This window comes from Podarcis filfolensis (genome assembly GCF_964270895.1).
Source record: "Podarcis filfolensis genome assembly, chromosome: 3".
NCBI classification, from domain to species: Eukaryota; Metazoa; Chordata; class Lepidosauria; order Squamata; family Lacertidae; genus Podarcis; species Podarcis filfolensis.
The window spans coordinates 38,131,948-38,147,761 of NC_139606.1; the positions used below are offsets into that span (position 1 = coordinate 38,131,948).

Consider the following 15,814-nt stretch of genomic DNA (forward strand, 5'->3'; position numbering starts at 1 on the left):
CACGGAAAAATACGGTGAACAGCTCAGCTAGGAACCTCCTGATTCAGCTGGAAATCTGCTGAATCCTAACCTGTTCATCCTGGTGGAGTTTGCTACAGGATTGCTCCCAAAGTGAACAGACTTGTTTAATCATGCCTGAACCCTTCTCATCTCAATGAAAACGTTCCCTGGATACCAGGGAAGCAAAGGCACAGTAAAACTCTCACCATGGAGGTGGATGCAACAGATGACCAGCCCCCCATGTAATCGTACACTCAACAAGTTACAAACTTGATAAATTGTTCTGTATACACCCATACAATATGTATATACTATATTATATGTAGCAGTTTATAAAAACTGCTGCAAACTAGCATAGCACACCTAAATAGTTACCTCTGTCATTTTTCACTAGAACTTCTCAATCTGGGGGCCTCTGTTATGCCATCTATGCATTTAAGCAGGATTGGAATTTAAAGGAAAGAAGCATTCTTGGTGACTGCCAGCATCGTAACTTTGGAACCAAATACCTTCACCAAAGCCTGTGCATTTTCTGGAAATAGTGTAAGACTATTCGGATTGCTTTATGGTGGCCAGACATACGAATGAAGATGGTTAGGGCTAAATAATTAGCACATTGCTACTCATCCTGAGCCACTGATATGGATAAATGTATAATTTAATTTTGATTGTGACCCATCCCAGCTTTGCACAGTGCATTTGCTGCTACATATGTCTGATTACTATAATGGTGACCTCTACTTCTTTGCCACTATGATGTCATCTGCTTGGTCATAATGATTGTACATCATAAGTTAGATTCATTACACTGCCCTTGTTCAAGTAAATATGTAATTTCTTGATCTGCTTTGCCAGCACAGCAGTTTGTAGGATCTGATTGTAGGACAAACATATTTTGTTACCAGAAGTACACACAACTTTACACACTTATTATCTAGCGAGCGAGCAGGCAGAATGCTGGTGTTGGTTATCTAATGCAGGTTGATAACAGACTGAAGTTCCTGTTAGCTCCCAGGGAAGAAGTACAGGTAAGCAGATAAGTGAGACAGAATTTTATTCATTTTTAAGTTTATATTGATACCTTGTCTAGCAGAAAGGAGAAAATGAAAAAAATAAGTACAAAAGGTTGTGTCGGAGCAGTACAGTACATAATTTTTAAACTGAGTGGTATCTAGAAGCAACATACTATAATCTGGAACCCCTAATTTCAGCTATGTGTACCTATGTGTTACCTAATTGTGAGTCAAAGGACACTTTTATTTATACATTTTTCAGAGATGTAGACTGATACTGAAAAGATTCCAGGTTGGAGCCTCGATAACCTTGGCTCGGGGTAATATCATGAATATGCATATTTTGCATAGAATAGAGACTCAGATTGCTAAAATGGATCATCTGCTGACACTAATAGCACTGTCCATTATTGTGCAACCTAGCTCAAAAGAAACAAGTCCAATAAATCATGGAAATCATTAAAATATGGTAAAGATTGTGAGGACCAGGGAATTTTCAGTGCTTAGCTATCAGGGTTGCTAAACATGAGACAAAACATAGGTTTTTACAGCATAGATTTAGCAAAATACCACAGGCAGACTGTTGATGGAAACAGACTGCTGCCGACACATATTTCCAAGGCTTAAAAGTTTGCACAGGCTGCCCATACGCTACTGGACCAGATTCATGTTTTTTGTATTTAAAAGGCCGTTAGCAGTTTGGGTCTAGGATAATTTAAAGGATGCCTAATCTCTTACATTCCAGCCTGATCACTCAAGTCTTTGGGGAAGTTAGTGGTTCCCCCGTGGCTTTGGTGCACAGCTCATATCCACCGGGAGCCATGAGTTTAGTACTGTGGGCCAATTTTATGGAACTTCCATCCAGTTGAGATCAGACCATCTCCCTCCTGAATGTATGGCACCTATGGAAGACTTTTTATTCCAGCAGGCATTTTAATTCAAGTTTGATTTCATAGTTTTAACTGACTTCTACTATTTTTGTATTGTGTCCTTGTGAACTGCTTAGAGAAGACCATGGTTAAGTGGTATACAATTTTTGAAATAATAACTAGCTAAATAAATAAATAATAACAGTTGCTAGTACTTCCTGTTGTGTTAACGGACAAATATTTATTTTTAGCTACAACATGCAAGGATAACTAATGGTGTATTTGGTCAATAGCCTTGTTCTGGTTCCATAAAAACATTCCCACAAGGAAGAATATAGCTCCTGGAAGCAGCTAGATATAACAACCAACACTTAGACCCTTCCCTACACAAAAAAGACAGACAGATATAGATATACATATATTCAGAGTCCCGTGTTCTATATCTGTTTTTCCAGCACTATGCTAATTTAATTGGCCATTGGGGTTGTACATGCAACTTCGTGTAAGATATTATGAATCAACATTTTAGGACTTGGAGGCAAATCTCCTGAGGTTCAGGGGTTTTGAATGAATTGCCACTGACCTGGCATACTGCAGTGCAATTCCTGTGCCTCCTTCCTTTCAATATCACCTGCCCTGCCAGGTGCTATCGGGGATGTACTTCATCTGGGATTAAATTTGCTGGTCTTATTTCTACCATAAAATAACGAGGGGGGGCACTGAATTTAATTGAACACTGGTTCTGGGAGAGAGGGCTTTAACTCTCCCTTGGCAGAGTTGCAGTTTGCCCCCCCTGGAGAAGAAATGCAGGCACCTGTGTTTCCTACCATAGAGCTAACAGCAGACCAGAAACAGAACACTCCCTCTCTGGCCTCACTTGCTCAACTAGAATTCCCTGTAGCTGTTTTAAAGTAAATCAGAGCTACCATATAACTTGCAGTTCGGCTCTCTGTGCTCATCTCTACCACCATAATTTTTATATTGCCGAAATCATGCCTGTGTCATCTTGTGAATTGCAAATAAAAGTTTCCATGGTGGTGGCTATGGTAACGCTGACAATTATGACAACAGTGTTAAGAAAGCAATGACCACCCATACAATGGGAGCAGGGACAACAGATAGGTAGTATATTTTGCGAGCAGGAGAAGAAAAAGATGAGTGAGTTGCTAACACAGAATCCATTGCTTCACTGAGAAATTCTAGGTGCTCGTTGTTTTGAAAGATAAAGCTGAGTATAAAATGTCAAAAGCAAGCCTTTGAAATATCTACACACCTCTCCATCCATCTGCTCATACTATAGATATCTCGGGGATAACAGCAGAAAATAGGTGCTCAGTCAAGATTTATTTCTAGGCTGCAGTGTTCTCGACAGAATTCAATTGCACTGTTCAATCATTATTGGGCTAAGTTCTAGGAACATTTGAAGCTGTAGGGGCTCTTCTGGTCAGCCTGTCCCAGATGTGGCCCCAAGACATGTGGAGGGGAAAATAATATTGTGGAAAATCCTTGCATATCAGCAGAAGAGACAGGCAGGCAGAGTGCGGAGGGGGAGAAGCTGAGTCATTGAGGCAGGGGAGAGTAGCAAGAAAGACCAATGGGGGATAGAAGCTGTGAAACTAAGACGATGTAGACTTAAAGGACATTCAAAACACACTCTTCCCTATAAAGAATTCTGGACACTGTAGTTTACTCCTCACAGAGTTACAATTACCAGCAACCCTTAATGAACCACAGTGCACAAAATTATTTGAGAGAAAGAATATGCTTTGAATGTACATTGTGCACACAGCCTCAGGCAAGAGTTACAAAATGGAAATAGCAAGAATGGAGAATAGAAGCAGGAAAGAAACTTAGAAGGAAGAAGACATGGTCATGTGTCTTAGAGGGCAGTAGCAGAAGGGGTAAAGAAAATCAGAACCAATGGGTTATTATAAGAAAGATAACCAATGGGTTATTATAAATCTTGTGGCTAAAGGCAAAATACTGTTTTCTTAGGAAAGCAAATATTATCTAGATAAATGTCAGGTCTAAATAAAGAAAAAACTGTCAGTTTCGGAGTTAGAAAATGCTGAGGGGCTGATGAGATTTGCCAGAGCATTGCATATAAGATGGATTGTGCCCATTTTGACAGAGGATAATTAAATCTCAGGGGGGGGGATGGCACACCTGTCTCCAGACAGCTTATTTTCACAGAGAGCAAAATGATAGGGTTACAGTGGAGAACTGGGTGCAAAATTCTTGTTCAGGTGCTCATTGGCTGGCATACAGGAAGTTTTGTTTTGTTTTTGCACTCCCAGTTCCCAACTTCTAGGACCAGTTAATAAACCAGGAATAGATGCAAAGACATTTCATTGAGCTTCAAAGGCTGAGTGTGCTAACAGCCTAAATAAAGAAGGGCTGAAGAGATACGGAAACTTATTGCCACCGACTCTTTGCCTTTTGAGCAAGTTCAAAAGCACAAGAACAGATGAAGAGAGCAGGAAATCCATGAGAGTTTGGAGGAGAGAGCAGGTGTCCCACTGGAGCACTGAGCTTCTGTTTTCTTGCTGATTCACCATGCCATATGAATGGTGGGAGGCTTCAAGAAATCCAGCTTTGGGAAAGCAACTTACACCACCCCCATGCACTGCTGAATAACTTAACAGTGCCTTCCTGGATATCTGCTTACAAATGTAATTGCTAGCTATTCTCTTTCATTTACCTGAAGGGATTGGTTATTATTAATGCCTTGCTGTGGATTTGGTTTCTTCTTTGTGCATATGCAACAGAACTAGGAAGTACCGAGCAACCTGATTGTTTCACACAGTGGCATGGTGAAGTAGTCAGTACTTCCTGTATTCCATACAAGCAGACATGAGAAACCTCAGGTCTAGGGCCTCTCTGGGAATCTTCCCAGGCCACACCCCCCCCCTCACTGGCTCTGCTGCATGCCCCCCTCAAGTGCGTTTGGCTGGAATGTGCAAAACAGGATCACATACTTTGCTCCACCCTGCCCATTTTTGCCTCTGCTCTGAAAAAGGCTGCCCACAAGGGAATGCAGTTTTCAGGCAGATAAAGGGTCCCTACCCATAATATAGGGATGCGGGTGGTGCTGTGGGTTAAACCACAGAGCCTAGGACTTGCCAATCAGAAGTTTGGCGGTTCGAACGGCGGTTTGAAGTTTGGCGGTTCGAACGGGGTGAGCTCCCGTTACTCAGTCCCTGTTCCTGCCAACCTAGCAGTTCAAAAGCACGTCAAAGTGCAAGTAGATAAATAGGTACCGCTCCGGCGGGAAGGTAAAGGGTGTTTACGTGCGCTGCTCTGGTTTGCCAGAAGCAGCTTAGTCATGCTGGCCACATGACCTGGAAGCTGTACACCAGCTCCCTCGGCCAGTAAAGCAAGATGAGCGCCGCAACCCCAGAGTCAGTCACGACTGGACCTAATGGTCAGGGGTCCCTTTACCTTTACCTTACCCATAATATGAGCTGGGTAGGCAATGATTATGTCATCATTTATTGAAGATGGGTTTCTTCATCAAGTGCGAGAGCTTGTAAGATCTAGAACTGCAGTCATTAGTGCCCCAAAGATCTTGGCCATTGTTGGAGGCAGTATGTCTCTGAAAGCCAGTTGTCGGGAATCACAAGTGGGGAGAGTGATGTTAGGTCCTGCTTTCAGGCCTCCCATAGGTATCTGGTTGTTTACTGTGAGAACAGGGTGCTGAACTAGATGGCCCATTGGGCTGACCCAGCAGAGCCCTTCTCAGTGATACATTTTTGCGTTCTTTGAATGGAAGCCAACTTAAACTGTAGCTGAATCAAAGCATCCTAGGGCACATTAAAGGGTAATAAATTTATTACACATTTTGGGGACTGAAAGCTGACTTTGTCAAATGCATGAAATGAACTTGCATCTGTCAAGTACCGTATTTTTTGCTCTATAAGACTCACTTTTTCTCTCCTAAAAAGTAAGGGGAAATGTGTGTGCGTCTTATGGAGCGAATGCAGGCTGTGCAGCTATCCCAGAAGCCAGAACAGCAAGAGGGATTGCTGCTTTCACTGCGAAGCAATCCCTCTTGCTGTTCTGGCTTCTGAGATTCAGAATATTTTTTTTCTTGTTTTCCTCCTCCAAAAATTAGGTGCGTCTTGTGGTCTGGTGCGTCTTATAGAGCGAAAAATACGGTATATATGCCAACAAGAGTGTAAAGGAGAAAAATGTAAGGTGGAAGCTGAATGGCAATGAGATGCAAAAAAAAGTGTAGAATAAGCACAGTAATCCTTAATGCAATACATTGTTAGTAATTTACTTAGCATTGCTAAGAAGAAAGTGGGAAAGGCGTTAACACGACCGTCTTAGCAATGCCGAGATGATTCATCTCCCACTTTACGTGTTTCTCTTCTACACCCTTCTGTGCGTGCATAGCATATACCCTGACTGCAATTTCACTTTAGGCAACTGATGACGTGAGCTTTAATCCACAGAAACGCGCACCATAATGAATTTCTTAGCTTTTAAAGTGCTACATGACTCTGATATTGTCTATACGTGGGGGGGGGGATGGTTTCGTTTTACTAATATGTTTTTTCTATGAGAAAGGTGAGGAGTGTTTTCACAAGCTGTGACTTTTGAGATTGTGTTCTAACTTTAAAAAAATATGTTTTCAGCATGATTTATTAATTGCTGTCCTATTTCTTGGTAGAAAAGCCTGAGGAAGACCTGTTTGGGCTGAAACATGTTGGGCGTTAACAAAAGTGCATTACTCTTCAGCATATATGGGTTGTATCCAATGAAGTCATCTGGTTTGTGCACGGACTTCTGCTTACACAATGGAATTTCCTCTCTCTTTCCTCCCCCTGCCCCACATCTATTATGGGCCCCCCCACCCTCTGGAGCAGATTTTGGGAAGGGGACAGGGGAGGAAGGGGAAGTTCCATTGTACAAGCAAATGTCCTTGTGCAAGCAGGATGTCTTTGTTGGATGCAACCCTGTAAGTTTAACTAGTTTAGATAATTTATGATTTAATATTGTTCTTTATGTTAGTCTTCAACCTACATGCTTGACAATCTTAGGGTCCTTTTCATATGTTTTATATGAAATCTAGTAATACCATTGTCATTTTTTCTAAATTTACACTATAAAAGAAGTTTTTCACTCTAATGGCGGGGGAACTTGTGTATTAAAGCTTACAAGTTTTTAGCAACTTTTTAATACTAAATACAAGTAAAATAAAACATGCAAAATTCAACTACTCTATGGGATATCAAAACATGAAAACTGAAAACTTTCCAATACCCCATTATCTCACCCAATATGACCCTAGCTTGTGTTAAGATTTCCCCCATGTCATAATTGTCCAGAAAGCTCTATCACTGCTCCCCTCACAGAAAAGAACAGGAAGCTGGAGCGCACACAAAGTTTGGATTATTTCTATTGTGTATTTTCAAATTGTTATTTTCATTTTCAATACTGTGGATCTATTATGACCTTGTAATCAGTGGGACTGAGATCTTGGCAAGCAGATACTTTACTTCCCCCACAAAGCTTGGGCTAGACCTCAATGGAGGGGAATTTCTCAGGTTGGGGTACAGAAATCTCTCATCTCCTAACTGAACTATAGATACCGATAAGCTAGCAGTGAGAGAGGGGGGCACCGTTATTGTTGAACACCACCACATTCTCAGAGCGGTGTGAAATTTCAGGGTTTCCAGGTGCTTGCCCAGAATTCACTTTCCTCGGAATAAGGGGCAGTGGATAAACACTTGTCTCTTTAGGATATATGGCTTATTTACACATATATGCAACCTGATCTTATGGTGGAGGGGCTCACAGCATTAACACCCAATGTGGTCTTGCTTTTCCCATAGCCACAGCCTTGGATCCCAGTACATCAGGCATGGCTATATATCTCAGCTGCCCAGCCTACTTCTAGCTTAAAGCTCTCTCTCACACAACTCTGGCTTTTGCCTTTCTAACTAAGAGATAGTTGAAATAAAGAGGCCCACCCATTTGTTCTCTGGCACAGAGCCACTTCCTTTGTTCCCTCAACTACCCATACTTTGGGGGGCCATTATGACCCTTGCATGGCTAATTCAGCAATTGGATCCCTGTTGAATTTGAATACTCGCTCCCCCACAAAAAGAAAAAAAACCCACACCTTTATCCTTCAGCCTCTAAATGTGGATAAGAGGAACACTTCCCTCAGGTTATACAGAACAACATAGAGAAAGGCTGACAAAGGGTGGGGATTCTAGTTAAGGAAGGAAAACACACAATCACTCCTCCAGCCCGCTGGCCCTTTGAAATAGGAAAATCAAATATAGACATTACACTATGGCTCCACTACTAGTTACTTCTAGAAACCGATAGTCCTGTGAGCACCCTCAAGTGTCCCAGAAGCAGTTCGGAGAGGTACTGTAATCCTGGAATGTAATCCAGGATGTTATCTTGACGCGTGGTAGGTAAGGTCCCCAAACCACAGACTTAATTTTCGAGTTGACACGCACAGGATTGCGCACCAAGCAAATAAAACCCCAGAGCCCGTGCTCGCTTTTGCAGCTCCCCAAGCAGTTCTCTTTCGGACTTCTTTCCTTTCCAGCCAACACGCAACCTTCCCTTCCTTATCCCAAGTGCGGGAAATCAGTGGCGCGCAAAACCAGAGGAAAGTGCCCGTACAGAAACTTCCCTGGAAAAGGGAAAACAAAAAGCATCCACTGCTGTGTTTGCCTTACTGGCACAGCTGCACAGCGTGGGCGGCTCTGCCCAGGACACGGGGCAGAAGCAATTAAGGACAGGCAGGGCAAAGGCTGCTCCTGACCACGCCTCTCCCTTCCCGCTCCCCTTTGCAAGGCGGAGGGATTTTTATTTTATTTCTTAAAAGAATTTTCCCGTGGAATGTGACGAGTCACCACTCACGTCAAGCCACGCCGCGGGGGAGGGCTATTTTTACCGCTTAGAACGGGCTGCCAGAAGAAAAGCCCCGCCCCTTGCTCTAAAGTTGAGCCAGGGGGGCTCCCTTTCTAATAGGGAGAAGAGGTGGGGGAACCCCACCTATTGCCTATCTATAACCCTATCCCCGCCGCCGCCGAGCAGCCTAATGTGGTACATCCTAGGAACTACTTTGTTCTGAGGAGGTAGAAAGAAAAAAAAGCGAAATAGGAGGGAGAATAGATGACGCGTCACGCGCTTGGAGTGAGGCGGCGCAAGCGTACGAGGGCTGTCTGTAGTTCCGGTTGAGGAAGCCGCCGCCGCTCGTGCGCCTCCGGAGGCTGCTGGTTGGCTGAGCGGGCGCGCTGTCGGCGTGACAGCAGGCGGAGGAGGAGGAGGAATAGGAAGCTCCGCCGCCGCCGCCGCTGTTGGTTTGCCGGCTTCGGCTGGAGAGTCCTCCTTTCTTTGGTTCCTGAGGTGGTGCGCCCTCCCGCCTCTCTTTTCGCTCCCCTCACGCTCTCCTCGGCCTCCGCCTCCCCTTCCTTCCTTCCTTCCTTCCTCCCCATTTGCCCTCCTTGCCTTCGCCATGGCCACCCGCTCGTGCCGGGAGAAGGCGCAGAAGCAGAACGAGCAGCACCAGGCCATCCTGGCCAAGCTCCTGAGGGAGGAGGACAACAAGTACTGCGCCGACTGCGAGGCCAAGGGTACGTCGGCGGGGGGCGGGGAGAAGGACCGGACGTTGGGGTGGGTCGGCGGGGGTCTGAGGCGGCGGCCTTCGCGGTGAGAGGGACAGGTGAACAGCCAGGGGTGGGAATGGTCGGTTTCCTTTGTGCCTCCCCCTTTTCTTTTAACCTTTCGTAGGTGGGCGGGGGGCCGAGGGTGCGAAACGGGAAAGTGGTTGTGGGGTGGCGGCAGCAGCTGCAGAAGGCCGAACAGCCCTGGCGAAACCTTATTATAAAAAAGGCACCTCCGTGGTTTGCTGGCAGGCTTTTTCCTATCACTTGCTGTTGTATCAGCGGTATCGCTGCGGCCACTGCTTCCTGGAACCGGCTTCCTTCCTTTCCTATTATGTCTCTTTCTCTCTCTACTTCTAACAGGACTGACAGTTACTTGTAAGGGTTTTTTGTGGTTGCTGGGGTGTGGGGGAAATAAAAGGTTTTGTATATGAGATGCACACACACACTGGGCAAAAGAGTTCCTGCATTGCAGGGGGGTTGGGCTCGATGACCTTTGTGGGTCCTTCTGACTCCACAGTTCTGTGATCTCCCGCCCTTCTAAAAGCAGGGTTTGATTTGAGCAGTGCTCTCCTCTGAGGATTTAGCAGGCACAGAGATACACCCTCTTCTAACACTTAGGAGTAGGAGGACTCCCGTCCTGAGTCAGGGATGACGAGGATAAAGGCTAAGTTCCAGAGAGGCTTTTCAGGTTTGTTTGAGAGTTTGGGCATGCCTAGTAGGATTCTTGACATTTTTTTGTTTTTCCTTTCCCAACAGCAAGCTGTAATGCCATACAGCAATTTGGCTTTGGAAGTGTTCCTTAGTTTTGAAAAGAGGGTTGGCTGTGTGGCATGGAAAGGCTAGCTGTTAAAGATGAGCATGCCTGAGGCCCTGTTGGTTCATGGAACCAAATTCTTGGGTTTTTTGCCATTATTTGGAATGATACATAGAAGTGAATATTGTATAATTTTAGAAGTTCCCTGATGAAGAGTCTGGTTCAATGTGTTGTTGTAAGGATTTGCACACGCTGTAGGCTCTTCACCACAGTTGCTGGAGTTGAGTAAGTATTGTTGACATTGACACTGACACATGGAAGTAAGTTCCACAGACCTCAGTAGGATTTATAGAGCTGGTGTTCAAGGCTATGTTGCAAAGGCAGCAGAGTAAAAGAAAAATACCCTTGGTGGCTCAGGATTTTGCATTTTAGAATTGGTTTTGACTCGAGTACAATCTAACTTTTTTTTAGTTATGATAAAATGTTGGGCTTTTCAAGACCTATTCAAATGGGAAACAATATCTGTCTGGAAACTTCTCTGTCATAGCACATGTGCACAGGTGATTTTGTTCCTATATTGATGGCTAGTTTCAGGTGGTGGTGATGGGAGACCTTATAGCCCATGTGTTAGTGTTCTGCAAGGCCTATTTTGTTTCCCAAGCTGTTGTAACATCTAAATGACCTCCTGGGTGAGAATATCCAGAGGTCTTGAGTTAGGTGCCATCAGCATGCTAATACCATCCAGCTCTACTTCTCCTGTTCATCAGAATCAGGTGGTGTGATAGGGAGATTGAATCAGTTTCTGGAATCAATAGTGGACTGTAAGATTGCCAGAAAAACCCTGAAAAGAAGATCAAAGTTAAGATCAAGTTACTGATAGTAAGACGTTGTTTTATTATTATTGTTGTTGTTGTTGTTGTTGTTGTTGAGGTGGTGGGCAACTTGTTGTGGTTGGGTTGCAGATTGAGGGTGTGTGTTGATTCAACCTGTATTTGCAAGCCAAGGTAGAATCTATGGCAAGAAGTACATTCCACCTCCCAATGCAAGCACCAGCTGTTTCCTCACAGAAAGACCCTGGTCAATTTGATCACTGTTACAGTAACATCCAGTTTATACTAGGACCAGGTGTTGTACATAGGGCTACCTTTGAAGATGTTGGAAACTGCTGGTGGTCCAAAAATACAATTTCTAGATTATTCATAAAATTGGCTAGTTATTAACTTGATTGGCCACTGATCTGTTTCCCAACACAGTTCAGAAGTGCTTCTGCTTACCTAGGTTTCAAGTCATACACAGTGGATCCTCGGGTTAAGAACTTAATTCGTTCTTGAGGTCTGTTCTTAACCTGAAGCACTACTTTAGCTAATGGGGCCTGCCGTTGCGCCGCCGCTGCACGATTTCTGTTCTCATCCTGAAACAAAGTTCTTAACCCGAGGTAATATTTCTGGGTTAACCTGAAGCGTATGTAATCCGAGGTACCACTGTATAGGCCTTTAGGGTATTTGAAGGAGTGCCTAATCCCATGTGAGTCTTCTCATATGTTAAGGGTATCTTCTTCGGTCCTTTTTGGGTGTCCCTGCCTTCAGAGACGTTGAGTGGAAAAAGGACCTTATCAATTGCGGCTTCCTGTGTGTAGAAAACCAGGAAAGTTTGCCTTGTGCTGGATTTCAAGTCTTCCAGGGTTAGATTAAGATCTCTCTATTTACCTGTGCCTTTTAACTGCATTGTTAGATTGGTTTTTTCCTGCTGCTTTGTTCTGCTGCACTGTTGTTTTAATTGTATTTTGATTTTCTTGTGTGTGGTTAAATATTTATTCTAAGCCTCCATATTGATATGGAAGTTATCCCATTGAAGGGTGAGGTATTAAATATTTTAAATTAATACCTAGAGCAGCAATTCAGTTCTTACCAAGTATGATGGCATTCCTTCCTTAATCTTAACTTCTTTTTCTAAACATACTCCAGAAATAGAAGGTCAGAGCTGAACATTTATTGCAGCAGTTGTCAGGGAGGAGTGGTTTACAGACTTTTAACTATAAGTCTGCCCACAGTCCCTTGAATGAATTAGATCATTGCATTATTTCAAAGTCAGGGAAACAGACTGTGTGGTTTTATGCAATGTTTGACCTAGAATTTCCTTGATGTTTCATTGTGTTGCCCTACCATAATAAGGAAGAGAAGTGAGTCATACCAGTGGGCTAATGCTTGCTTTGCCTGAGCACACATCAGGAACTTGTCTCCCTAACAAATGCTGAATTGCCTATGCTGAATGTTGAAACACAAGATAAAAGAGGGAATCCTAATTTCAAAAGTAAGAATAATTTAATAGGCTGAGGCCTAGAATTGCTGCATGTTACAAGGATTCACTTGGTTAGCAGAACAGCTTTCATTACTTTGTTTTCCAAATTCAGTCAGTTTCCCTGAAGTCATTTTTTCAGATGTTTCAAAGCTTCACATACAAGAAACAAAGTTATCTGTGATCAGCAGTCTGTAAAGTCAAACTTGGGAAAAGTACAATTGCTTACTGAGTAAAGAGTAGCATCAATACTTAGAATGCCTGGTAGCAAAGTAGCAAAATGAGTAGGGAAATAATCTTGACCAGCAACCTCTCTTTCTCCCCCAAATGAGATCCACCTTTACTGTAGATCTGATGTGGGAACCTCTTTGTAATTCTCCATCTTCCCTTCCTCCCACCTTCTTTTCTACATCCCATCACCCTCCATATTGTGTGTGTGGGGAAACCCTACCACTCACACCCCTCAAAAATGTTAGTAGCATTATTTCTGTAATAATATCAAGGTAGTAAAATGCTGTGGTGCGCTGTCTGGAGAGGGTACTGTGAGGCTAATTATATCTGGTCTTGTATGGCATGGTTTTGTGGGGGTTTTTTGCTGTTGTTATTGCTGTCATTGTGTGCTGAGGTGTGTGCATCAAATAAATAAAACTCCTTTGGGTTGTAATGACCTAGTTTAATTTAATTCAGGATATCTGCCATCTCCACTCCCATACCTGCAGTTGTTGGCACCTTTGAAATTAAAAAAACATACAGCACCTAGCATAGTGCATTACAATTGCTACAGCAGGCAGAAAACTCATTAAATGGTCTACTAAGACCCTACCAAGCCCTTCGACAATGTTCAATTGGTCCATGGGAAAAATGGCTTGGGAACCACTACTTTAAACCTAAAGGGGAATTAGTGGTGGGGAATCTCTGGGCAGTGGGCACAATTTATATCTCTGTTTCTGACTTCTTAATACTGCCTTTCCTGCAGAGGGAGGATGTACATGAATCCAGTACCCATGGTAGAACCTTCCTTCATCCCACTAAATATGATACTGTGTTGCATGTGAGCATGGCTAATGAGTGCACTGCAGTAGAAACAAATGGAAACAATCATGTACCAGAACTCCGCCCCATTTACGCATGGTTTATGTCCCAAGGCACTGTACGTATAAGTGAAATCGCTTATATTTGAAACACAACTGAAAAGGCCTGTGAACATCCAATTCCGTCCCTTTTTTGTGACGTTTTTGGGTCACTTCTGGGTTTGGGCGATGCACACATATTGAATGCACCTAAAACAGTCGCTGCCTGTATGCAGGGTGTTGGGGGGGTGTTAGTTGAAGAAGCAATAAAGATACAGTGGTTATTCAAAATTTATGCAGTATTGTTATTGGTTTTTGTTTTTGTTTTTTTTAAGTAAAGGGGGCAGAGAGCCTAGCTGGGCTTGTCCGCAGGGCCAGAGAGTCCCGCATACCTCCCTGCAGCAGCGGAGGGTGCGCTGCACTTCCCTGCAGTGGCTGGGGGCTTACCACGCCTTCCCCGGGAATTTACAAAGGGGAGGCATATAGTAATAGTAGAGATGAAAAGATATAATGTGTACTTGACTTAAACATTTAAACAATAACCTGGATTATTATCTAAGTGCATCAGCGCTACAATACTGCTGTGGTATGATATGGGGACAATCAACCTAACTGACTAGTCAAGTGTCTAAAAAGAGTCCAGGTTTTTATAGTGAAATAGTTAATTCTATCTATAATTTTATACTTGAGGAAGAAAAAAACAACTCATTTGCTAGGAGATCCAGACGATTGCACCCATGGGGCTTCCCTTCTGGAGGAAGAGGGAAGGCAGTTTTCATTTATTTCTCCCTGCAGTCCCGACCATGCTTCCCAAAGAATGTTCTAGACTAGAGGGTTATGGGACCATTTAGAACAATGTGGGTGGCATTGGGGGCAAGATGAGAAATTGCCTCTTTTTCCATCTTCCTCCAGCAGTGGCTTCTGCTGGACCTCAGTTCCTTCTGCAGTAGTAGGAGCCTTTCAGTTTGTTTAAGGACAACTGGATACAACCACAGAAGAAAACATCAAAGTGCCTTTGAAAATGTACTGAAAGAAGTTCCCTTAAAAGGAATTTGCTTTAAATGTGGTGTTCCACTAGAATTCCCAGGTCTTGGGAGTGAAATCCATTTTTAAAAAAACGCCGCCCCACATCACTGATTGCAGCACAGTTCATTTGAAAGTCATAATAGACCAACAACAAACCTTCAAAGGACAACTTGAATTTTAAAAATTGCTGATTTATCATCAAGTTATTTGTTATTTGTTTAGTACTAAGTCAAAATGTAAAACTTTTCTCCTGTTGCAAGTGTTAATTTTTAACATAGAAAAGCGAGGCAGAAAGTGTGATTGCTGATTACTGCTATTGTGAAAGATCACCGTCCTTGTCTTGTACACATTTGTCCTTCGTATAGAAATGTCACACACTGTACCTCTTGCATTTCATGGTATTTTGGCCCCCATTGTTTACAGTTTCTTTAAGTATTTGTCAACAGAGAATTGTACTTAATTCATCTGAAGTGCCTGCTAGTCCATGAAGACTTATGTCACAATAAATCTGTTGGTCTTTAAGGTGCCACTTTACTCTTATTGTTCATTTCAGTTGTATAACTAAGTAGCCTTTTGTTACGACTCCCTGTTACTTGCTGTTTATAAGCCGACATGCTGTTAATAGGATCAGAAAATAAAAGGCAATTTGGAACTATGGCATTGCAGTAAGAGGTAATAATTATACTTTATGGAAGTGGGAATAATCAAGCCATTGTATATTACAAAATAAAGGTCATCCTTTAAAATACAAAATATTGGAAACCCATATGGTAGCTCAGTACCTTGTATGTAAGTTGTAGTTTATTACTTTCAGTCATAAATACTGTCACAAGTCAGACCCTCACTCTTAACACCAGCAGGCAGCAGATTTGAGTTTTCCACTCCTTTGCTGTATAGTTTTGTTGTACTATATGACTACTGTGAAGTACTCATTAGCTCATTGCTTGAATCTTACGGAGGATTTCTTTCCTTTTTTTTCTTTCCTTGAGCATACCAGGACTTAAGATACAGGAGAAATTTTCTGGCTAGTACTATTAAAATGCACAACAAGTTGAATATATGTTGATTCACTTTAAATTTATAGCAAATTAACTGAATTACTTAAAGTATGCATGCTGTGATTAATTCTCCAAATTTTGTGTAATTGGTT

The 15,814-nt window shown here is 42.9% G+C and overlaps 1 protein-coding gene across 4 annotated transcripts in view; it reads left to right on the top strand.

Annotated features, from left to right (window-relative positions):
• Window positions 1-902: 902 nt before the first annotated feature.
• SMAP1 (small ArfGAP 1) overlaps window positions 903-15,814 on the top strand; it is a 71,288-nt gene continuing 56,376 nt past the window's right edge. For 2 of the 4 annotated variants that reach the window (XM_083607319.1, XM_083607320.1), the window contains exon 1: window positions 9,124-9,486. In XM_083607319.1, the coding sequence (XP_083463445.1) occupies window positions 9,369-9,486 (118 nt within the window). In that variant the 5' untranslated portion in view covers window positions 9,124-9,368. Of the gene's footprint in view, window positions 1,029-9,123; window positions 9,487-15,814 lie in introns of those variants that run through there. The other 2 variants (XM_083607321.1, XR_014546479.1) reach the window with 2 other exon arrangements.